The sequence below is a fragment of the Peromyscus maniculatus genome, chromosome 6, assembly GCF_049852395.1.
Source record: "Peromyscus maniculatus bairdii isolate BWxNUB_F1_BW_parent chromosome 6, HU_Pman_BW_mat_3.1, whole genome shotgun sequence".
Lineage (NCBI taxonomy): Eukaryota > Metazoa > Chordata > Mammalia > Rodentia > Cricetidae > Peromyscus > Peromyscus maniculatus.
The window spans coordinates 36,098,047-36,123,867 of record NC_134857.1 but is presented as its reverse complement, the minus strand read 5'-3'; the positions used below and the strand labels follow the sequence as shown (position 1 = coordinate 36,123,867).

General features: G+C 44.4%; 1 protein-coding gene across 1 annotated transcript in view; it reads left to right on the top strand.

The window, feature by feature from the left end:
• Positions 1-25,821, top strand: part of Frem2 (FRAS1 related extracellular matrix 2) — a 148,747-nt gene that overhangs the window by 84,102 nt on the left and 38,824 nt on the right. Inside the window, exons 7-8 of the mRNA XM_006977580.4 lie at positions 21,397-21,546; positions 23,729-23,938. Of these exons, the coding sequence (XP_006977642.1) occupies positions 21,397-21,546; positions 23,729-23,938 (360 nt within the window). The remainder of the gene's footprint in view (positions 1-21,396; positions 21,547-23,728; positions 23,939-25,821) is intronic.

Here is a 25,821-nt window from a genome sequence, read left to right as displayed (position 1 = left end):
TTCCCTTCTCTTCCTTAATCTTTTTTTTTTTTAAAGATCTATTTATTTATTATGTATACAGTGTTTTGTCTGCACATACACCTGCAAGCCAGAAGATCAGATCTCATTACAGATGGTTGTGTGCCACCATGTGGTTACTGGGAATTGAACTCAGGACCCTTGGGAGAACAAGCAGTTCTCTTAACCTCTGAGCCATCTCTCCAGCCCTCTCTTCCTTAATCTTAAATACAATTATTTACATTAGCGTAAGATCCAATTAAGGGATGCCAGCCAGTTCATGTAAGAAAAAGGCCAGATCAATTAAAGTAATAACTTGACAAACATACTTTGCATTAAGTATGCCTACTATTTAAAGTAAAGAAATGGGCCGGGGGGGGGGGGGGGGACGGGCGGGGGCCGAGTTTGTAATTGCTCAGGATATCATGAAGCTGTTTCCATTACTGCCGTCACACTGGCACCACAGGTCAGTGGAAGCCAAAGCGGGCGGGCGGGCAGGCAGGCAGGCAGGCACAGCACTAGTGACTGAATGATAGAACTAGGGAGGGTTCCTCCTCCGTGGACAAGATGCTGATACAGCACTCTTGACACCAAAACGAAATAAAATAAAGAGAATAAATGAGACGCTTGCACCTTCAGAAGAGTCTAAGCATGCAGTGGGGACTTATTATGAAGCTTGTATCACTTGTGATGGACACAGAGGCATTTGACACAGGCCAGAAACTCCCAAGATGGAAAATCTGTTTCTGCAGGGTAGGCCGAACACAGAAAAGGTTCGATGAGAATAATTTATAATGATATTTGAAACAATAGACCAGGAGAGCAAGAAAGCAGGTTGTGATTAAACACACGCTTACTTTGTGAGTCAGAACTCGCGAGACCTCAAAAGATGAAAGGGTGTAGATGAGCAGAGAACAAGGATAATTATGGTTTGACTCCACAGCTAAATCACAGGGAGTGAGGGGTTGTGGAGCCCTGAGGAACACAGCTGACCAGGCTGCAATGTTCTAAGAAAGCTCTTGGGGAAAGCTGCAGGCAGTGATGGCTGTGGAGAGGGAGACTCAGTCTTCTCCAGGGAGGAGTCTCCTGACAGGTGGTTCCATCCCAAGCAGTTAGCTACAGACACATCTGCAGACTAGTAACACTAAATGGATCCAGCTATATATATGTATTCATATATGCACATGTGCCCAGCCATATACATGTATTTATATATGCATATGTGTGTATGTGGTATACATCTCTAGATAACAATAATAAAGACAAGGTGATGGACTTGAGAGATAGATATAGGGAGAGGTGGGAGGGAAAGGGGGTCAAAATGATTTAAATACAGTACTCAGGTATAAAATTCCCCCAAGATAAAAATTAAGTATAAAAAAGGTTTTCGGCCCAGCCCCAAAGCCGGTGTCCTGGGCTCTGCGTACACGTTGCTCCTGCCTGGCTGGTGGTTCTTGGCCTTCTGAGCAAGCCCCTCCTTGCTCCCCAGCTTGCTCTCCTCAGGGGAAGCATGACATCCCTGGGCTGTTTCAGCTTATAGCATCTTGTGGAAATTAGGTAACATGATCCGGTAACTGACTCAACAGAAGAAGGTGAGCCTCGTGGGTAGTGAGTCTGGGAAGACAGGCTTGATGCACCTGCAGAGGCCTCGAACATATGGTCTGAATCACTGGGTAGAGAGGGTGGGAAGTTTTTGAATAATATTGTGAAAAGATCAGAGTGGGGTCTGAAGGTTACCAATGAGAGGATAGTGGGAATTAATGGAAATCAGAACCAAGGCAGGAGTTGGGAGCGTAGGGAAAGGGGATGAAGTCGAAAACAACAACGAAAGCCTACCAGAGAAGACTGGGTCTCCGTGTAAGGAGGGAGGAGGGAATTAAAAATGTTTCCATCCAGAAAGTTTGTGGCCAGTTCATGGTCTTATGGTAGGAATTTAGGAGAACCGATGTGGGAAAGGAGGTTGGAAGAAGGTGAGGTGAGAAAGTCTCACTCTCTTTTTTTATTTAATTTTATTTTTATTATGTGTATGGGTATTTTGCCTGCATGGATGTCTGTGTCCTGTGTATGTGCCTGGCTGAAGGTGTCAGATTTCCTGGAACTTGAGTTACAGCTGTGAGCCACTATTTGGTGCTAGGAATGGAACCCAGGGCCTTTGGAAGAGCAGCTGGTGCTCATAATCACTGAGCTGTCTCTCCCGCTCTGAGAAATTCTCTTTAAACATACCACATTTGAGCTTCCTGTAGGACACACAGGAAGAACTGGAGATTGGCCAGGATAAATACAACACTCAAGTCAGATGCAGAGGCTGAGTGATGTCTGTAAGTCAGGTATCCAAAAGCAGTGGTTCAAATCAGGAGGGTAGGTGGAAGCCGCAGGGAAGAGGAGAGGGTGCAGGGTAAGTCCTGTCCACTTGAATGTCACAGATAATAAGTCGCATGTGTGAAATACATAAGACAGACTACCAGAAAGTATTTCTACCGACTGTAATTCACAGGTTCATCTCTGCAACTGTTGCAAGTAAGAAGTACTGCTTGTTACAGACTAAAACTTGCCTGAATACACAGTTGAAGAACATTATTGAATAGTATGTTGTCTAATAAGGCCTTTGTGCCTTTATCTGTCTACTTACTTATTTTAAACTTTATTATTAAAAAGGTTGCGAGTTTAAAAAAAAAAAGGAAAATCACACACCAAAATAACCCAGACCCAAAGACTGCACAACTCAACAGACTTTTACAGGACAGAGAACGGCCATTCAGAACTGAATCTGTGGAGCACCTCATTGGATTTTACACTTTCACTTTTGAATATACTTTTATGAACTTATCCATGACCAAAAATGAAAATTCCATGACAGGGTTAGAAGTAGGAAAACAATTAGCTTATCTCCTCTTTCATAACTATTGTCCATCCTTCCTTCCTCGTCCCATAATACTTCGATTTATTTCTTTTTTTTAACTTTCTTTTTATTTATTCTTTGTGCCTTTCACATCATGCATCTTGATCCTATTCATTTCCCTGTCCCTTTGTATCTGCCCTCTGACCTAGCAACACCCTCCCCCCCCCAAATGAAATAAAATGTAAGAGAAAAAAAGAAAAATTTTGTCACGGAAGCTGCAGTGTGACACACTGAGTCACACAGTGAACCCTTTTGTCCATAGGTCTTTACTTGCAAATGTTCATTGCAAAGAGTCATTGGTCTGGCTCGGGGCCTCTGGTTTCTGCCACACTATGGATGCTGGGCCCTCACTGGGACTCCTCTTGGATATCCTTTTGTTGCCCTGTGTCATGGAGATCCTGCAGCTTTGGGCCTGCAGGACCAGCCCCTTCACATCCTCCCATAGATCATAGATAGAGTGGATGTTGGGGTGGTTCTGGGCCTGGGTAGTTGTAGGATTAGTCAGCCAGCCAGCTCTTCCCCCATCCTCACCACCAGGGCGAACTCTCCAGCATTGCCCTGGCTAGTTCACCCCTTGCCTCAGTGAGCAAGGGGCGGGGCCAATTCTCCTGCTTTCAGAATGCTCAGGGTCAGCACTCCCACACCATCTACACTATCAGGGCCAGTTCTACTGTGTTGCCCAGATGAGGTGCAGGGAGCACTCTTCTGAGTGCTGCAGCTGGGGAGGAGGAGGGTCAGCTCTCCTGCTCTTATGACCTCACCGGCCACAGGCTTCGAAGGGGGGTCATCTCTCCCCTACCCACACCACCATATGGCTGATGAGGGGTGAGGCCAGATCTCCCACATTCATGTGGTTCGCCTGCAATACTTTTTCTTTCTTGTTCTCCTTTCTATATATACTGTACCCACACATGCATCAATTTACATATATACATATATTGTTAGCTCGATTCTTCATATGAGGGAGAACATGTGTTTTTTTTCTCTATGAGATTGTGTGATCTAAACTGATTTTGAATGTTTCGGCTTTCAAAATAACTGAAAATAGAGGCTTTTGCTGCATCTTTTTTGCAAATCAAGTTAAATTTAAACTGCTTTCTGATGAAGACTCGTGTTGTATCTTTGTTTAATTATGATTTCAGGACAGGGATTTTCAGAATTACAGCCTGCATTCATTTGTTACAAACACAAGATGGGAAGAAAGAGCCCCTGTGGGTGTGAGTGAGCAATTCACCAAAGAGAAGGAGGAGGGAGAGGAGGGAGAGGAGGAAGAGGTTGGAGGAGGAAGAGGAGGAGGGGAAGAGGAAGAGGAGGAGGGAGAGGAGAAAGAGGTGGAGGAGGAAGAAGAGGAGGGAGAGGAGGAAGAGGAGGAGGGAGAGGAGGAAGAGGAGGAGGGAGAGGAGGAAGAGGAGGAGGGAGAGGAGGAAGAGGAGGAGGGAGAGGAGGAAGAGGAGGAGGAAGAAGAGGAGGGAGAGGAGGAAGAAGTTGAAGGGAGAAGAGGAAGAGGTTGGAGGAGGAAGAGGAGGAGGGAGAGGAGGAGAGAGAGGAGGAAGAAGTTGGAGGAGGAGGAAAAAGAAGAAGAGGTAGAGGGAAGAGGGTCTAGAGAAGTAGGCTTCTCCAGGTTTGGCCATTGGAGGACCTGTACTCCTGGGTCCCCAAATCCTATCCCTCTCTCTGTAATTCTGGACATCACTCAAGAAATCCACAGGCCATCTGTAAAGGAGAAAGTTCCCAAGGAAGGAGGGACACTGGCTAAAGTAAGGGGAATCTGTCAGGGTCAGAGCCTGTGGGAGTAGGGTCTGTATCAGCTGGAATACCTTTGATTCAGTCCCCCAAAGACCTGGCTGCTTGGGAGGTCCCTTGTCTTTCCGAATCTGTAGGTACAATTCACTACTCACTGTAAGAGAAGCACTAAATTTCTTTTTCCATTGTACACCCGAAAGCTTGGCAAGCAGCCACTTGGATCCCTTCTGCAAGCTGCCTGAAAATATTATACCAGGATTACCAGAAAAGGAAAAGAGTGCCGAGCTTTTTATGAGAAGGGCTAAGTGTTTTGTATAATTTACATGGAACAGTGACCTTGCTGCCCACAAAGAAAGTAAGCCCAGGGAGCCGTGCATGGACACAGAACCAGTTTACCCAGTGAGCTCTGGCTTCAGAGAGCCTGTGCACGCAGGCATGGGCTGGAGAGGTTCGGAGCGGAGCTGTTGCCTAGGAGCTGTATGCAGTATTAACTCCTTTCTTCATTCTTCAGGGTTTTAAGCGAAGGGTGTGGTTCAGCAGTAGAGTGGTTGCCTAATTTGTGAAAGGATTTGATCCCAGTACCACAATCATACCACTTGACTTTCCAATGTTGCATATAGAACTCATAGCAAGTGCTAATGCAAGCACCTCCCTAGGTCCTTGAATTTTTTTCACTTAACGCACATACATTTTGCAGAAGATACAGCATGCCTTTGGTGTGCTTAGATAACCCCCTTAGGGGGAAGAGCCATTGAGCTTCGAGTCAGTACTTCACCACCACACATGCCATTAACCGGTATAACCCACTTCGGATCCTTCTGGCCATGTGTATTTAGCAAACACAGTTGCCTTCTGAGTCTACTGTCAGATTCAAAGGGTTTTGGGTGCTCTAGTGGTGAACTTGTCAAACGACGTTATCTGCTCTTTTGTGTGTCTCCAGCCTTTGATTGTCCTAGAATAACTGAAATGCTGTAGGTGTTCACATAAGTCACAGATGAGCCATCCTGGCTCCCTCTCTGCCGACGGTAACCCGTCCAGGGTCCTTAGGAGATCATGTCAGTGCCATCTGTTGCCTCGAGACAAGGACCGGCACTGCCTTTGGCACGGCGTTTGAGAAAGCAGCCAACGGAGGCCATTCACTCTGCAGTGCTGGGCTTCGGCTCTCTTGTCAGAGTCTTTTGGACAAATAACGGCTTGTGTTTGTTTTGTGTTTTTCATAGTAACACTGTCTGCCTGATAACCATCTCTTCCACACACACAAGAGCGGTTTCTGGCTACACGGATCCTGCAGATGTCAAAAGCGTAAACATCCGTGCTTATGATCGCTAAAACCCTGGAAGCGGATCACTGAACATTTATCCTTACGATCTCAGACAGCTATGAGTTCTATTTCAGTGCTAAAAAAAAAAAATCACATAAATCCCAGTAGCCACTTTTCAAACACCAGACTTTAAAATTTGTAAACTTAGAACTGTTGAGGAAAAGTTTTATTTTCTTTTTATAAATTTTTTTATTGTTATTTATTTATGTGTACATGTGTATGTCCATATATGTGCATGTACCTGAGGTTAGGGCCATCCTGTGGAGCTGGAGAAGCAGTTATAAACTGACTGATGTGGGTGCTGGGAGTTGAACTCGGGTCCTCTGCAACAATAGTACATGTTCTTAACCACTGAGCCATCTCTCCAGCCCCAAGTTTTATTTTCTAATTATTATTTTTTTTAATTTTACTTTATATGTGCCTGTGTTTTGCCTACATGTGTGTCTGTGTACCATGTGTCTGGTGCCCACAGAGGCCAGAAGAGGGCATCATGACCCCTGAAACTGTAGTTAGAGACAGCTGTAAAACATCATGTGAGCTTGTGGAAATTTCAAAATAAAAAGCCATCAGAGGCTGGCCAGATGTCTCAGTGGGTAAGAGTACGTGCTGCTCTCGAAGAGGACTCACATTGGGCAAGTTACGAATACCTATAACCACAGTTCCCGGGAGTCTGAGCCTTCTCTGGCCTCCATCGGCACCATAATTGTGTGCACAACCTTCACCCACCCCCTGTACATACAAATAATTTTTTAAAGCTATAAGATGCAAAATGTTGGAAAGTTGTAATATATTACTATCTTACCCCCCTTGGCTTACTCAGCTACCTTTCTTACACAACCTAGGCCCATCTGCCTAGGGATAGCCCTGCCTACAGTGGACTAGACACCCCTCCGTCAATCCACAATCATCAAAGTGCCCCACAGACATGTCGACTGTCCAATCCAATGGAGTCAATTCTGTAGCTGAACTCCCTTCCTCAGAGGTACATTAAATTGACAACTATTATTATCCATCCCACAGTAAATATATCCCACAGTTTGTCATGATAAAAATAGCTATGCCATGCTACAAATAGCTATAATAATAATAATAATAATAATAATAATAATAATAATAATAATAAATCTACATAGAGATTATGAAATTTGCTGAAAGTAAATATGCCTTCTTCCTTAGGACATTACTAACAATTCAAAGAATTTGCAATCATGGATAAAACTTTCCCTTCACACTTCTACAGAATTTTTTTAAGTTATATTTTCTCTAAGAAACAGGTCTTCTTTCTGTGTCCCTGGAACAATAATTGTAATAAAATACAATTAGACCTTCAGATCCTTGGGTCCCACACAACAAAATTACCATATATAGACTAACTTGAGAGTAGATGCCTCTGTGCTGAGCACATGCAGAGTGGTTCTTGTTGTCTCTGGTCTTTTTTTTTTTTTTTTTTTTGGTTTTTCGAGACAGGGTTTCTCTGTGTAGCTTTTGCACCTTTCCTGGAACTCACTCTGTAGCCCAGGCTGGCCTCAAACTCACAGAGATCTGCCTGGCTCTGCCTCCCAAGTGTTGGGATTAAAGGTGTGCACCACCACTACCCAGCTGCCTGAACTTTTATTTGTCACAGAATGAAAGGAAATTGTAAGTCAGTGTATTTACCAAAATACATCCATCAGGAAGGACAGTGGGTAGATGGATGAGAGGCTTGCAGGGAAACCTCTTCTGTCTTATTCTTAGCTTTGGGGGAGGTGGACACTAATGTCTACTAAGTGAATATATTCCAAAGGTTTGTCTAATAATCAAAAAGATATTAAATCTGAGATGAAGCTTGGTGACAATTGAAAATTGAGGGGGTTAAAGATACCCCAAGATAATTTTAGCTTTCCATCTGCAACATCCCAACTCTCTGCAATCATGAAGTCCTCGTCAGTGAATCTGTCTGTAGAATTTTCAACAGAGGCATGACTTTTCTGGGAAACTTGACTGCAGACTGCCCACCAGGTGTCCCGCAGTGACCCACAGATGCCAAGCGGTGACTGAACACCCATACCTTTGTTTCCTTAGATGTTTGCTAAATACTTGTGTTGTGCCAAGATGACAGAGACTAAGCATTTGCTCTGCCTCACCTTACATGTCTCCTGGGCCCCTAATAAGTGTTGGGCAGGCTCCAGGGTGCTGAAAACACAATGGTGAATAGAGAACACTCCTTTCTAGGAGAATTTGAACAAGGAGCTAAATAGATCCGTGCAATATTGCACATGATAAGGGCAGGCTTACCATTGGGAGCTTTCTGAAGGTCCTGAAACTTGGCCTTGACCTTTAGGAAGAGCCTCCCCATCCCTTCCTCCATACAAAAAGAAACTTGAATGGAGTCACTCAGACTGGCAGCTAGGAAATTAATGGGCATTGCCATGTGTCCCTTGGGCTGTGACAGTCTCTCTTTTGTGAAGACAATTGCACTATTGGGGATAGCAGTGCCTTAGCAGGCCAGCAGGCCCTGAATGCTGCCCTTGAAAAGAGACAAAATGGTTGGTAACTTTCTATGAGAATGCTTTTTAAGAAGTGAAATCACAGGCCTGGAGGGGCGGGAAGCCCGCTTTCCCCCTTATAGGGCTGAAGTGGATCTCAGCTTCCGTCTCCCTGAGGGTATCTCACAGACATTTGGTTTCACTGTCCCCGGAAATGTGCTACAAAGTGAAGATGTTGGGTCAGAGTGCCAACACGGAGTTCCTTCTGGGTTTCCCTTCACTTTTGTAAGAATCATCCTCATTCTGAAGGGTGGTTTTTCAGGATTGTTCACTGTCATGAAATATTCAAAAACAAGTAAGTAAACATGAAAACCACCAAGTTCCTACAGCCCCTCTTCTAAGATGACCCTGGAGATGACAGCTAACGTGGAAAGAAATGCCAAGGTGTGCCCTGTACCTCTGTGTGTGGTCTCCATCTTGGCAGGGGAGGGAGCTATCCAGACTCTCCACCATGGTCACAAAGATGGGATGCCACTTTCCAGGGATCACTGTGCCCCTGACAAATGTAACGTGTGTGCTTGCTGAGCTTGAACTCACAGGTGTTTGCAAGTTATTTCAGTGTTGGTAGATTTACCTGGTTATGTGCCCTGGACCTGGTTCAACAGTCAGCCATTAGCAGGGAGCCCTTGATTAATTCTCTGGGGACAGGTAATTGTGACCTTGATCAAAACATTTTCTCCCTTGGTTTTTCTAGAAAAGAAACTAGAAAACTCTTCTGTTGTGATTATGGGAGACCTAGGAATTTAGCAGTGGGTGAAAACCATTTATTTCTTTTCTTTTTAAAGAGTGAAAGGACACAGCACCAGACAGGTTGCAGGCCACGGGCTTTAGAGGCCAAGAGCAAGCTAAGCGGGAAAAAGGCCTCAGAAGCCACAGCAGCTGACCCTCCCCTCCCCTGGCTTCCCGCCTGCAGTTTTTAAAATTATAACGAATGACTTTATTTCACATGTATGGGTGTTGTGCCTCCATGTACATCTGAGCCCCACTGTGTGCCTGGTGACTGCAGAGGCCAGAGAGGGTGTCAGATCCCCTGGGACTGGAGTTCCAAGTGGTTGAGCACTGCCATGTGGGTGTTGGGAACTGAACGTGGATCCTCTGGAAGAGCAACCAATGCTCTTAACTGCTGAGCCGTCTCCCCAGCCCCCTCCCTCCTGTGTTCTTCACCAGAGTGAAAGCACCCAGCAGTGCCAGCCTCCTCCCTCTCACGGTCCACCCTGAATCCTGATTCATTTTCTACCTCTTTGGTTTCTCCTTCTACCATCTTTCCTCATTCGAGCAGCTGACACAACACCCAAGCTGACTTCAAGTGGCTCCTAGATGCCTGTCCTTGCTGTCTGTGGTCTGTCCATCCACCCTCCACACCCCTAAATGCACATCTCACCAGGTTCCTGCCTTTCTTAAGGCTGAGCACACCTTTTTAGCAGATATCTGCCAGGGCAAGATTCCAGTCACAGGGCCCTGCACGGCCCGGCTGTGGTCACCCATTTCCTTTGTTTACTTTGTCTCCTTTTCTCAAGGATTATACCACACTGTGCCAAGTCGTGCCATCCCTAAGCGTGCAAGGCCATGAACTCATCCACACCGCTGCTTCTGCCCACCCTTCTCCCACTGCACCACGCCCCCGGCCTTCTCTACATGACTCCCGTTAGCGCCCCCAAATCCGGCTTCTATAGCAGTATGGCACAGCATCTTGCTTCTCCTATGAAAAAAAGCCACAGTATTGACACTGTATTTATCTGAACACTGATAGCTCGATTAAGGTGGCTTTTAGGTTTATGCACTTTTCCAATCCCATTATTCTCTTTGCACTACCCCTCTGTAGCCTGCAAGGCTCTGCCTCGGGTCATAAACTGAGGGCTGCTGTCTTCAGTCTAGGAGGTTTTATTGCTTTGTTGTTGTTATTCTCTGTAGGTTACATTAATTAATAAAGAAAATAGTTAATAATCAAATGCTTTAAATGATCAAAGTATTAGCTTTAGAGGCAGGTGGGTTTAAGCGTATGTTATCTGCTGCTATGAGATATCATAGCTATCATCCCTACATTTGTATCATATTGGTACATGGTTTCTGCAGGTTACCAAGTTATGAGGCAAGAATAGTTTTCCAGCTCTCACTTGAGAGAGCTTTTTCTTCCTATTTGCCTTCTAATAAGGAATACAGAAAGTAAACATGAACGGGTTGCATGAGTATAAATTTAAAAAATGGCTATAACTAGAACAAACACAAAAAGCTCCAATCCCCAGAGAGGGCAAAGAGTGTAATAGACCAATACATTAGGCGGTCTGACATCCCATGGTCCAATGGATTGTCCTTGTGTCATAGAGCAGAAACTGAAGGCCCAGAGAAGTGACTCCCTCAGGGTCGGGCTTTGCACAGTGACCTGTGCCCAGAGCTTGGAGGAGGGGCTCTTCTCATTGCTACACTGGCCAGATAGCCACTCTGTCCAGCACGCATGAGGATTCTGACCAGGGAAGAGCACATTCCTTTGAGCCTGGAACAGAGCGAGTGGCGTGGGCTGTTTATGCTGGATCTCCGCTGGCTGCCAGCAGACGCGTTTCAAGTGTCATTTCTTAAGCGGTCTGTGGTCAACGTTATTTATTTTTCCAGTTTCAGCTACACACTCTTATCCCCGAGACCTCACACAGATTATGCTTAACACTTTATTAGTCTTGGTCTTTCTTCCGTCAGCTGCTGAGATTCCCAAATAAATCAGCCTCATGTCAGAGTCTTTATTGATTTGAAATCTTACAAATTTACCATTAGTTAGCAGGTATAAATGTGTTCCTGTCTAACTTCTGCGTGGGGATTTCTGAAGTAGGTACAGGAGCTATGAGCACCATCTCGCCTCTGTCTCTGGTCCTCCCCTTTATTTTTTGAGTGAGCGTTGCATTTCCACGACTCAACACAAGTGCACACGTAACATATTCTTGTTTTCCCTTGCAAAAAAAAAAAAAAAAAAAAAAGGTTTTTTTTCCTTTCCCTTCACACAGTCGTTTCTCATTATGCATCTTTAAAAAGAATATTCTAGAAATCTGAACATCTAAGTATGTTTATTGCTCCGTTGGTTTCAACCTTTTCTGAGAAGTTGCTACTTAAATGGAAAATAATTCACATTTTCCTGGATTGGTCTGTCGTGTCTGAACCCTGCTTGTTCTAGATGCCACGTGGCAAGCTCTTTAACCCTTCCAAGGCTCAGTTTGATTTTTGTCAACAGTAGGTAAAGATTGTTGCCTTGGGAGACTGACTGGTCTTGTAAAGCACTGGAGACTAGGTAACGAAGGAAGGAGAAATTCCTGAAGGGGAGGATGACCCAGTGCAGCTGGCGCCTCACACTGCGCCGTCGCTACGGCAGGAACCCGGTGTGGACTGGTGTGTTCGCTCCCACACAGAACAAACTTAGAGCCAAAGCTATTCCTTTACATCCAGTAGTTCTCTCTCTCTCTCTCTCTCTCTCTCTCTCTCTCTCTCTCTCTCTCTCTCTCTCTCTCTCTCTCTGACAGAATCTTACACAGCCCTTACTGGCTTAGAACTTACAATATAAGTCAGGCTGGCCCTAAACTTACATAGATCCATCTGCTTGCTACTGCCTCCCCATTGCTGGATTAAGACCTGGCAAAAGGATTTTTATCTTTATTTTTTTTAATATATATATATGTATGTGTGTCTGCCTGGATATATACATATGTACCACATGCCTGAAGAGGTTGAAAAAAATGTGTTGGATCCCCTGAGGTTGTGAGCCACACTGAAGTTATAGGCTATTGTGAGCTGCCCCGTGTGCATGTTAGGAATGGACCCTGGGTCCTCTGCCAGGAAGTATTTCTCACCTCTGAGCCATCTCTCTTAACCTTGTTTATTTATTTTATTTTATTTTTATTGGAAATAGAGTCTCTCTATGTAGCCCTGGCTGTCCTGGAACTTGCTGTGTAGACCAGGCTGGCCTCAAACCTACAGAAATACACCTGCCTCTGCTTCCTGGATGCTGGGATTGTATGCCATCATACCCAGCAAAGGGAAGCTGTGAACACGGGCTTTGACACAGGCACTGAGAACTGAACCCTTAAAGTTTGGGTGGTGAGCTGTAGCCCTTAACAGCTGAGCTATGTCTCCGGCCCTCCTTTGATTTTTTGATTAAACACATTATGTCAATGCAGTCTGGAAACTGAAAGATGCAACACATTTGGAAAGAAGCTCACTTTGCCCACATCAAAAACTTGGTTGATTTCCACCTGTGATTGGCTTTTGATGTCTGCCTCTCTGCAACCTCTGCCTTGTAAAATAGATGTAACGTTGACTAGAGGCTTTTCAACTGCTCTTCCCGAATAATTATGCTCATGACTGTAAATCGAGTTACATTATCTCTTCAAAACTCCCAGTGATGTTCCCTCTGTACTCTTAACCATTCAGAATAATTGCTCGTTTTCCTCTGGCCTCCAAGGCACCCACAGGTGTGAGCAGAACACGTTAACAGGCAGGTAGTCTTCCTCCAGTCACTTAAAGAAATCCACCAAGCAAGAGTCTTGGGAAAGCTAGCGAAGGAAAGGAAGGAGAGTGGAGACTGGAGAAGTCAGGGGGCCTTGGTTGAGAGATGACCCCCGGCGGCATGCCGCCCAGCTGGAGTCCACTGGTAGGCTCGTCACCAGCTCTCAGGCTAGCCCCTTCCACAGTATTCTTAGCGGTTCCTTTTTTGCCATCTGAGTTCTGATCCTGTCCTGTCAAGGTTACAAACTTCTATTTCTACCTTGTAAATGGATTTTTCTTTGGGCCGTGAGCTTGCAAAAAACAAAACTGAGACATTATTAATTATAAAAGCTTGGCCTTAGCACAGGCTTGTTCCTAACTAGTTTTTATAACTTAAATTAGCCCATATTTTTTAATCAATGTTCTTTTACGTGGCTCAGTTACCTTTACTCTGTCCTGCCCATCCTGCTTCCTCTCCCTCTGGCTGGTGACAATGCCTTCTTCTTCCCAGAGCTCTCTGTCCCCAGAAGTCCCATCTAACCTCTTCCTGCCTAGTTAATGGCCATTCAGTTCTTCTTATTTTTATTTATTTATTTTTGTTGTTCTTGTTGGTTTTTGTTTTTCGAGACAGGGTTTCTCTGTGTAGTTTTTGGTGCCTGTCCTGGATCTTGCTCTGTAGACCAGGCTGGCCTTGAATTCACAGAGATCTGCCTGGCTCTGCCTCCCAAGTGCTGGGATTAAAGGCATGTGCCACCACCGCCTGGCTATTCAGCTCTTTATTAAACCAGTCATCTTCACAAGGAATATTCCATAACACCACCTCTATACTTCTCCACTCTCAGCCACACCCACACCTTCCCTCCCCTTTCCCTGAGAAAACTCCATCCAGTTTTTGCTGTTCAATCCAGCTGAGTCTACAAGGCAGCTCTCTGGGTCTCTACTGAGCAACAGGCCACCCTCTCAGAACCTCTCCACTGTGGGATCTGTCACCTGGTTCAGGGCTGTGTGCCTATACCCTGACCCTGAGTCTTATGCCTATGATTCGCCTGAGACCCTTCAAAAGGTTTGATGTACTGCTGGCTTTGACTGAAGCGGGTGTCGGGAGCGAGCCCTGCAGTGCAGATCTGTGATCAGCTTCGGAAAATGTTACTGTAATAAAAAGTGTGTAGTAAATTCTAAATTTCACCCATTCATTTGAATTTGCAATTAGTGAGCTATTGACAAGTTTTCCATCCCTTCCCTTTTTTATAGATTAAAAAATACCATGGGATAAAATGTTCATTAATTTATCAATTAAATGTTGGGTTGGCAGGATGCCTCAGCCAGTAAAAGCACTTGTCATGTAAGCCTAATAATCTGAGTTTGATCCTGGATCTGACAGTGGAGAGAGGACTGACTCCTAAAAGATGTCCTCGGATCTCTAAATGCATGCAATGGTAAATATACCCCAACACACACACACACACACACACACACACACACACACACACACCACCACCACCACCACCACGCACACACCATATACACACACAATACAACACAACACACACACACACACACACACCATACCACACACACACCATATACACACACACAATACAACACAACACACACACATGCCCTTCCACACTGCACATATACAACATATACACACACCATATACACACACAACACAACACACACACATCCCCCCCACCACACTATACATATACAATATACACACACACTATACACTTATACAACACAACACACACCCACACACACATACCTCCATACACACACACCATACCACACATACACAACACACACACACACACACACACACACACACACACACACGTCTTAATTCATGCAAATGCATAGTGAAAATTTTTCATGATTGTGATACTGAGATTTCATTTAAATTGTATGTTGACCTTCAGAAATGTCAGGTCTGTTTTGGGGTAAAACTACATTGGCAGTAGACTGGTAACATTATCTTTCTGGAGAAAGGCTCACCTTTCCCTATGCTTAACTAAAACCTTAGGAAGGTTCCATTGTTATCGGCCTCCGAAGTACGTACTGATTTGTCTTGATCTTTCTGAGAAAGCTATTGTTGTTGAGAAAAAGAAATGTCAGAATGTGCCTTTAAAATGAGGTAGACCTTTAAACTTCCTTTTAAATATACATTCAAGCTTTAGTTTTTCAACAAGAATTTCGAAAACTGTTTTCAAAGACTAGATAAGGAGGTCATCTTTAGGATATATGTTTATGTTTTTAAAGTATTTCTGAAAAGAAAAGTAGAACCTAGTCAAAATAATTTAGGATTGTATTTATTCCAGATCAGAAGGGCCTACAAAGTCATTCTCTGGCACAAACAACCACACACTCCCTCTAGGGTGCACACTGACTGGCACCGAGTACCCTTGAACTTCCACTACAGAGAGGCACATACATTGATTCAGTTGCTGTGGACAATCAATGATCCTTACATTGTTGTTAATTCATTCAGCAGATATTTATTGTGCACCCATTGCCAGACAAAGATAAAGCTAAGTGCCAAGAAAGCATACGTGAATAAAGGAAGCTTAGTTCTGCCCCTACAGGCTGAGACAAGAGGGAAGGCAGAATGGTCCCCAAAGAAGCATCTTCCTAAGGGAAGACTGGATGAGACAGCCAGAGGCTGGGAGCAGCACATACAAGATCTCCCAGATGCTGTTACTGAGCAGAAAGTGACCAACACGTGGTCGAAATGGCAGAGGGGGACCATCAGTTTCAATGCCTTGTAGTCCATAGTGAGGAGTTTGGAGACAATCCCAAGGTCGGTGAGGTACACTGGCAGCTTTCCAGTAAGGGTGGTGTTACTGGCTTTGGGGCTGTCTGTTTCCGTCGAGAGCCTCTTAAAATGGCTCTTGGGAAAAGCCAAGCATCGGGTGATGCTAGCTGCACCCAGCGATAAAGTGGAGGGAGAGAAGCCAGGGGATGGGAGTGACAGTTTGAATGTGGACTGTCCCCCACAGCTCCTGTGTGAGAACACTTAGTCCCCATCTGTTGACAGTGTTTTGAAAGGTATAGAGCCTTTAGGGGGTGGAGGCTCACTGGGGGAATTGTGGGGTGGGCCTTGAGGTTTGATAGATCGGCCCCATTTCCTGTCCAGTCTCCGATAATGAATGCAGAGGCAATATGTCTAACCACTGCACGTTCCTGCCACCACCTTCCCTCCCGTGATGTGTCCCTCAAAATGCAAGCCACATTAAACCCATCTTCCCTAAAGCTGCTTCGTGAGTATTTTATCACAACAAAGAAAAAAGTAAAGGATACAGGGGTTGAACTAACCCTCTCCACCCTGAGGGAAAAAATGACCTTGACATGCCTGCAGGATGTGGGTTGTGAGTACTCAGTAAGACATAAGGACCTGTTAGTTAGTTAGTGCTGGTTAGTTCTTGTCAAATTTACACAAACCTAGACATAACCCGGAAGAGGAAATCTCAGTTGAGGAACTGCCTCCATCAAGCTGACCCATGGCTTTGTCTGTGGGACCTTCCCACGATTGCTGAGTGACTTGGGAGGGTCCAGCAGTCCCATCCTGGGCAGATAGGTCTGGGATCTATAAGAAAAGTAGCTGAGCAAGCTAGGGGAAGCAAGCCAGAAAGTTGTCTTCCTCTACCTATGGTTGCTGCCTCTTCTCCTGCATGAGTTCTTACCCTGACTTCCCTCCAAGGTCAAACTACAGGCAGGTCCTTGTAAGCCAAATAAACCCTTTCCTCTCCATGTCCCTTTTGGTCATGGTGCTTATTTATTGCAGCCACAGAAAGCAAACCAGGGCAGCGTTGAAACCTCCAAACAGATTTATAGGTGAGAGTCAATCCCCTTGTATTATTTCCAACACTAAACCCAAAGACAGCATCGAGGCTTTGCCCAAAGACAGCCTACAGACTTCTATCCCATTCAGTTTCAAGCAAACATGTCAGTCAGCGCTACGGAGCTTACCCACTGAGAGCCCCTGTGCACGCATGCGCATGCGTCAATAAGACTTGGCTCCAGACAGCAATTACTGCCGGCACCTCCTTCTTTCATCTCAGGAGACACAATGAAATCGTAAACACCAATCCAGACACCGAATAAATAAATAAATAATGAAGAGCTCACTCCCTGGCCCCTGGGAACAGAACTTGAATTATTTACCTTAGTCTGTGTTGCAGGTGTGTGACCTCTGTGGCCGAGCCTAGCCTTTCCCCTCGCTTCCACATTAGCGGAGGTGAAGGGCAAGTGTCCAGAGCCTCGCAAGTCTGACTCCCGCTTAATGAGCTAGAATAAGTCTCCTAGCATGAGCGCCTTCGCCCCTGCCCTTGAGTTTAAAGGGCACCAGGAAGAATGGAGAGAGATCCTGGCTTCCTTTGGGAATTTCACACATTCTCACTGTGCCATCTGAAACCCTCCCTGGCAGGGAGGTTTGCCTGTGCTTTAGATGTGACTTACCTGTCCTGTGCAGAGAGGCTAAACATGTCCTCTGAACTGTCGTCTGAGAAGGATGAAGTGCTGAGGAAGGTTTTCAGTGTGACCTGGGAGGAGGCTGCAGGGAGCATGGTTTTATTTTATCATCCTTCTTCTGGTTCATGGTCACAGCTGCTGCTGACTGTTCTACATTGGCTGTGAGCATTACTGCCATTCAAGGTGCGGTGCATAGGTAGGAGCCAGATTTGGGAACTGAGTGAGCTTTTTCTACTGGGCTCTAGATTGTAACCTGAATCAGTCTATGACAGATTTGCAAAGGTCTTCAGTTAGTATTATTTTTAAAAAACCAAGTGCTTAAGGAAAAAAGAAAGGAAGGAAGGAAGGAAAACTTAACAAATAGGCTCAGTGTCTTAAGTCAGTGTTCAAATGCTGTGAGGAGACACCCTGGCCACAGCAACTCTTATAAAAGAAAGCATTTAATTGGTCTGGCTTACAGTTTCAAAGTTTGGTCCATTGCCATCACGAAAGGAAGCATGGCAGTGTGCTGGCAGACATGGTGCTGGAGAATGAGCTGAGAGTTCTACATCTGGACTTGCAGACAGCAGGAAGACAAAGACACTGGGCCTGGCTTGAACTTCTGAAACCTCAAAGCTGGCCCACAGTGACACGCTTCTTCCAACAAGGCCACACCTCCTTATCCTTCTCAAGTAGTGCCACTCCCTAATGACCAAGCATTCAAATATATGAACCTGTGGGGGCCATTTTTATTCAAACCACCACACTCGGCACAAGTCGGCCTTACAAAAAACTATTTGTTAGCAAAGACAGAACTGCTGTCCTGGATTTTGCATAGGTTCTTTGTCTTCTGGTAGACTTTACCCATTTATCCATTCCCTCCTTTTGATCCTGTAGTATCCTTTAAAATGTCCCAAGCACAAGGCTAGAGAGATGCTCAGTGGTTAAGAGCACTGGCTGCTTTTCCAGAAGACCTAGGTTCAGTTCCCAGCACTCACATGGCAGCTCACAACAGTCTGTTACTCCAGTTCTAGGGAACCCAGTACCCTCTTCTGGCCTCCCCATGCACTAGGCACACAAGTGGTTCACAGATAGAAGTACCTGCAGGCAAAACACGCTTACACATAAAATTTTTTAAAGTTCCAGGACCATCTTAGTATGTTCTGTGTAATGTCTGTAGCTTCCTGTGGCATCTGTAACTTCTTTATATAATAAGATTTTGACCCAATAGTTTATAACATTTATAAGTCCATTCAAATTTTAGAGTTTATGAGGAAAAATGAGAAATTTAAATACAACTACCATCATCTTAGTTTTCTTTCATCTATACTGAAAAGACCTACTCCATTTCTTTTGATTTGTTAAAAATGCAACTTGCTAGATATCCTGTGGGGCTATTTTTTTAAACTGCTGTTGTTTTCATGCTGTAGAAACTATTGTGTTGAAATCACCTCAGATTTTAACTTTAATCATGACAGCTAATTATCTAACCCGTCTTCCTGCCGCCTGCAGCAGATGGAACTCAGACAGCTAACCTGAGTCTGCTGACCACCGAAAGCTTCATTTTAGAGAATTCATTTGTTACCTTTCCAAATTCCTACTCGCTACTGTACTAAAATGGGAGACTTCATAATGAAAGCCTGTCTCTAGGCCCCTCCTACTTCTGACTGAAGGCGCGATGTCCCATGTGATTGGCTGTATGCTGCTGCTGTCTGCAGCTTCTCTCTCTCTCTCTCTCTCTCTCTCTCTCTCTCTCTCTCTCTCTCTCTCTCTCTCTGTTTTCATCTGTGAACTGTATGCTAAGCTATAAGGTGAAGGACCTGCTCTGTGGTTAACAGGATGTGTGTGAGTGCACATGCAAACACAGTTCTACCCATCCTCAGCCCCTCTCCCCCACCCCCTACACCACCCCTGCATGCTACGCCTGTGGCCTGTGGTGTTTTATGGCTGCACTCACATGATTTTATTCAGTTCCATTTCTAATATGCATCTGTGAGGACTAGGAAGATGAGAGGTAACACCACTGCATTAATACAGCTTTTGCTTTGAAACCTAATTCTTGAGATACCAGAAATGTTGAGAGACTTAGAGAGAGCACTTGTGGGAGGCACGTGACCAAGCCTCCATGATAATCCTGAAAGCCTTTTGAAGAGAAGCTGCTGTACCTGGCTCAGCTGTCTGCTTAGAATAATCATTTTCTGGCTTCTCTGCTTTCACCTTTGCCCCTCCTCAGATGTGGAAAATGTAAGGAATGTATTGGTTTGTCAGTCAGGTCTGCTTGCCTGGGGTTATAAGATAACAACTCCATCTGTACACTCGCCTGCATGTCCAAGTTGAAAGGCTAGCAGGGAGGTGAACTATGCTGTAGGCAGATTTATCACCTCCAAACCAAAATAGGCAAACATTTCCAAGACTGATTTCATATTATCTAAGGCCAGGGGAGCTAAATGCTTTTAAATATGCTTCCATGTTGGAGGAAGAAAAGAAGCAAGCGTTTGTATTATGTCTTCTAGTAAAGGTAATTAATTTGCAAATAGAGGATTGAAGGAAGCTTGCCTTGGGCTTTTCCTGCGGCTTTGTTTTATTACATGTGCCGGGGATGGGATCCAGGATTGTGCACACACTAGGCAAGTGCTCTCTCACTGAGCTCACCCCCCCACACTCACACCCAGCCACGCCCTGTGGCTTTCCGAGGATTCACGTCACTTTGTGCATTTGGGGAGTTCAATCTCGTTCTAGGAAACAGAACAGTGCCCCTTTAATGATGCTAAACGTCCTGGTGTGAGCTGCGTGGTTTTAGATAAGCTCCTTTTGAATCTTGTAAAACTAACGGCAAATAGGACTGTTTCGCACATGCTCTCTTGATTATTTTACCTTTGTTAATGGCTGTTTATAAGATAAACTCTCAGTGGGGAACTATTGGCAGTTTCCTGTGAGGCTATCTGTATTTCAAAATTAGGTATTTTTAAAAGTATTCCCATAATTCATTTCAGTTTTCCCTAGACATCTACTGTCCTTCAGACCTCTGGCAGCTATATCAAGAGTCATGGGTTAATCATAAAGAATCAGATAGGAGATGACCTCCACATCCATTGAAATTCATCACCAACACAGGAGAAAACTATGCTCTGGAGGCAGGAACTATAGAACCCAAGCAGCATCATTCACATTCCTGAGGACAGATGCTAACCTCTTAGCATGAGATGATTTAGTTAGTGAAACTTCAGTTTGTACAGAGGATATAAAAGCCCTACAAATAACTGGCACCCAGGCCTGGTCGTTCTAAAGTCATAGGGACTCACGTTTTTTATCCTAATCTTGTTTGTAGGGTCTAATTCTGATAGTTAAAAATAGACTCAGACATCGAGAGTTAAATCTAAATTCAATGGACCAGAAGATAGCATAAGGCAGATGCCATCTCTCTGACCCACAGTAGTTTAGTAGTTTAGTGAGGAATGATAAAATGAATGCTCAGGCAAAACTTAAAAAAAAAAAAAAAAAACTTAAAAAAAACACCAAAGAGCACTGGGAAGGCAGAGGCAGGAGAATCTCCATGAGTCTGAGGCTAGTCTGGACTACAGAGTGAGCTCTAGGATAAACCAAGGCTACAAAGAGAAACCTTGTCTCAGAACAACAAAACAGAACAAAAAACAACCAAATGTGTTATGTATTGGGTTTCATTTGATTGTATTTTTTCCAGCTAAGCTTTTAAGGGTGCCTAGCAGCCATCTATCACCTACATATGGGTTTACGGTTGTATCTCAGTGGTACAGTGCTTTCTTGTCATGCCTGAGGCCCTGGGTTCAATCCCCAGCACCCCAAAACATAACAATAAAGGTATTTATGTAAATGAAAAGCAAGCCAAGTCATGTGCCTTAAGATGAGATATCAGCTCACTCAATGGAAACGCGATGACGCCAATACAGGGAAGCCGACTTTAGATGTCATCTCAGGGGTAGAGAGAGAAGTAACAGCCGTGTTTTCTATATCCTTGTGAACAGAGCCCGTCTTCTACTTTGGGGATGTCCAGTACTCGGTGGAAGAGAGTGCCGGCTACGTGGAGGTGCAGATATGGAGGACGGGTACTGACCTCTCCAGGCCTTCGAGCGTCACCGTGAGGTCCCGGAAAACAGAACCACCCTCTGCAGACGGTGAGCGCTCTGCGACATCAGCCTTCTGTGTTTTCCTGCAGCTTCCATCCCCCAAACACTTCACCTAACTAAAACATTCTTTTGCTGTTGTTGTTGTTGTTGTTGTTGTTGTTGTTGTTGTTGTTTGTTTGTTTGTTTTTTTGAGACAGGGTTTCTCTGTGTAGTTTTTGGTGCCTGTCCTGGATCTCACTCTGTAGACCAGGCTGGCCTCGAACTCACAGAGATCCACCTGCCTCTGCCTCCCGAGCGCTGGCATTACAGGTGTGCACCACCACCGCCCAGCGACTGAAACATTCTTAATGGACTACTTTCTCCTGAAATTACTACTATAGAGTATGTGAATTTAAACTTTACCATTGTAAAGAAAGAGATTTTGAGAAGATGAACCAGAGTCTAGGTCGTAACGTACGGTTCAAAGGCTACATTGCGATGTCCACATTTGCATGGCTTGGTTCTCTACTCAGCAAATCTGACACGGTTGGCTGTTGGGACACACCCAGGGGAGCAGTCATACCAGCCACCCTCACAGAATCTGAAGACACTGAAGTCTCTCCCAGGTGTACCTCCTCACTGGCTACCTCCTCATTTTAACCAAGTGAGCCTGTAAATACTTGAGATTCAGCGGGCGTCCCTCTACACATCGTCATATATAAATTTCCCAGCCAGCACAGTGTTGTTTCTTATTCCAAGCTCTAAAACACTGCTGACGAACTTTAGGGTAAACACGGGGCTTAAAATCTCCTTTCCTCTTTTCAGCTGACCGACAAGACCATTTCTCTCATATACCCCCCTCCATCCTATGTGACTAGTGTGTGACATGAACAAATACACACAGATCTCATCATACATGCTACTCGCCATCAGTCATCCCACAGAGCAGCAGGCAGGAGCTGCTCCATTTTAGAAGTCACCCATATAGTGAACCAGCTCTGCACCTTGCAGACTGCAACTGTCTGTTAATATATGTTTAGCCAAATGGTTCTTTTTCCTTTTTTCTTTCTTCCTTTGTTTCATTTTTATTTTTTAATTTTTACACAGAGTCTTTCTATGCAGCCCTGGCTGTCCTGGAACTTGCTATGTAGACCATACTGGCCTCAAACTCATGGAGATCCACTTGTCTCTGTTTTCCTAGTGCTGGGATTAAAGGTGTGCATCACTACACCAGGCAAATTATTCACTTTTAAGAATGAAACTCAAATGAGGGTTGAATATATACATAAAGAAAAATAAGAATAAAGAAAACTAAAATACAAAAGAAACATAAGGAAACGTGTGTGTGTGTGTGTGTGTGTGTGTGTGTGTGCATTTGTTTTGGGTTTGAATACTAAAGATTGAACTCACAAGTTTGCAAGTGCCCAGTACATACTCTTCCACTGACTTACACCTGCAACCATAAGGGATAGAAATTTTCCTGTAATAGATCAGAGACAGATACTCTCACAATTGCATATCCAGAGATAAAAGAGGTACAAAATGAGAGTTAGAATTGAAAGACTATTAAGAAAAGAGAGAAACAAAGCGTACAGAACTACTGTTCCCACTCCCAAGTCTTCTTGGACACAGTGGCTGAAGATTAAAAGACAATTGTATTTTTAACTACTTTATGTGTAAATAGAGGTATCAACACTATGTATGTATGACGTGGTCTGAAAAAATATGAAATCAAATATCAAATATGTCTTTGGAGTTGAAGTTTGCTTTCATTGCCTAGAGTGAGCGTGGTGGCAGAGGAACTTAGCCTTGAAATGTGTGGAGTTCTAACCAAAAAGCCACCATATACCTAAGTAAAATAGTCACCCCAGAAACAGAAATAAGATAGATATTTAATTGATATGAACAAAAATCCATTGTATATACAATGTTACCATGTATTTGATTGATATGCTGATTGTTGTAGAACTGATTATCAAAGGACTTTAACGAAGATGGGAAAAGAGATCAAATGGAATGCTAAAATATGTAATTCAAATTCAGCCATTGGAGACAAGGTCTAGAACTCCATCTTAGATTCACTACTTCAATAACCACATAGATCCAATTTTTCCATTTGTTAATTAAATGTATTTCTCTGTAGTATTTTGTATATATGTTGTAGTATAAAACATTAACTATAACTTCGTCTGTATAATTGTTTTTTTTAAATTTAGTCCCCATGTACATAATTCATTCCTTATGATTTTAGCTGGAACAGATTATGTGGGAATCAGCCGCAATTTAGATTTTGCGCCTGGCGTCAACATGCAGACTGTCCGTGTTGTCATTCTGGATGACCTGGGAAGACCGGTGCTGGAGGGAATTGAAAAGTTTGAATTGGTACTGCGCATGCCGGTGAACGCTGCCCTTGGCGAGCCCAGCAAGGCCACGGTGTCCATAAATGACTCGGCCTCCGACTGTGAGTGACTTTCACTTTTACAATGCTAAGATTGAATGTATATAAATGGCAGGTAGGGTGATAAGCTGTATACAACCGCATGCATTTGCTAGGACTGACGTTATCAAGGGCCACAGACCAGGTGGCTTGAACAACGGCAGCTTCACAGCAGCCCCTCCCTGCACTCTTTTTTTTTTTTAAAGATGTATTTATGTATTATGTATACAGTGTTCTGTCTGCAAGTATGCCTGCAGGCCAGAAGAGGGCGCTAGATCTCATTACAGATTGTTGTGAGCCACCATGTGGGAATTGAACTCAGGACCTCTGGAAGAGCAAACAGTGCTCTTAACCGCTGAGCTATGTTCCTCCTTGCACTCTTAGGGAGATGCCTAAATGAAAGTCAGCGGGGTGGTTCCATCTGAGGCCACAAGGGAGAGATGTCACAGGCCTCTCTCACTGACTTGTTGGTGGCCGTCTTGTCCCTGTGCCTCTCCACATCATCATCCCTCTTCAGACATCTGTATGACCTGGTCTCTCTTTGACACGAGAGCACCTGGCATATTTGGCCAGCATCAGTCCTAATGAACTTTAATTTGATTACCTGTCTACTACTTCTAGCAAGGTACTCAGGATATGAGTTCAACATGGTAGACATTGGTATTGGAGACACCGGTGGTTCACCCTATACAAATACCCCACATCGTTTCTCCTCCTGCTCATTTTGATGGAATTAGACAGTCTTTAAAGAAAATCACTAATCTTCTTCTACTTTAAAGAACAATGTGATATCATCATTGGTGTTTTGAATGATTCAAAAATTTCCTCACCACATGCATGGAGCTGAGTATCCACGGTCTTTTCCCACGTAACACTATACAATTTCTGTCACCCAGCCACACCTCGGATTTCTCTAATCAAATGTCAAATACACTGTTGTTGTGTGACACTACTCCTAAAAAGACCAAAGTCTACCAAAGGAGAGACCCAGAGTCCAACTGGTTGGACCTGTAAGTTCTGTTGGGGTACTTAAAGGAACAGACATGACTCAAAGACAGCTGCATCACCAAAGCCCACCCCAGCACTGGTGACAGTTCACAAATGATGGACACCTGGAATACACTGCACAGCATGCAGGCAGCTCAGCAAATTGGAGGCTATCTCTTCTAGACAGTAGGGCTAGTCTCTGCCTCTTCCAGGCAGCTCAGCTTATCTGACAGTGTCTTTCAGCCATCTCGACTGCTTATATATGATTGCGAAGGGGAGGGGGAGCTAGTGAATCTGGTCAGTTTCAGGGACTTCCTGGAGTCTTTGTCTACTCCCTGAACTTAAGAAGCTTCTCTGCAGGATGGAGTGTTTCTCCTCTTCCCAGAACACCCTGTTGCTCCATCACCCTTTTAATATCACTCTTCCATCCAAGGTAGACATTTGTCCTGGAAAAAATTGCAACACAAAAGATTTCACAGCAAGCCTCTCTGACCATCATCACTCTCTACAGAAACCTGGGCACTTTCCTACCATGATGATTCCAGCGGTTCTTGGAAGAAAGGAACCTGCTATCAATGAGACCTGTGTATGACTGACCTGGCTTAGATGTCACCTAAAACCAACACATGCACACATCTATCAGCTTTCCCTACCATTCCTGCATAAAATGTACTAGTCACTGAAAGGAAAATATTGGTTCAGAACCCTATGATCAAGCTCTCAGCACAAAGGAGATTGATTTGCCCCAGAGGGACAGAAGGCAGGGATAAGGGACAAAGACAGGAGATAGAGAATGAGGGAGGACAAGGGGAAAGGAGCAGGGCTATTTGTCCCAGAGGGTCAAAGGGCTGCCTCTGGATAGAGAGGACAGATGTGGCCCATAGGCAAATGGCAGTTTATAAAGGTAAAGGGGAAACCCT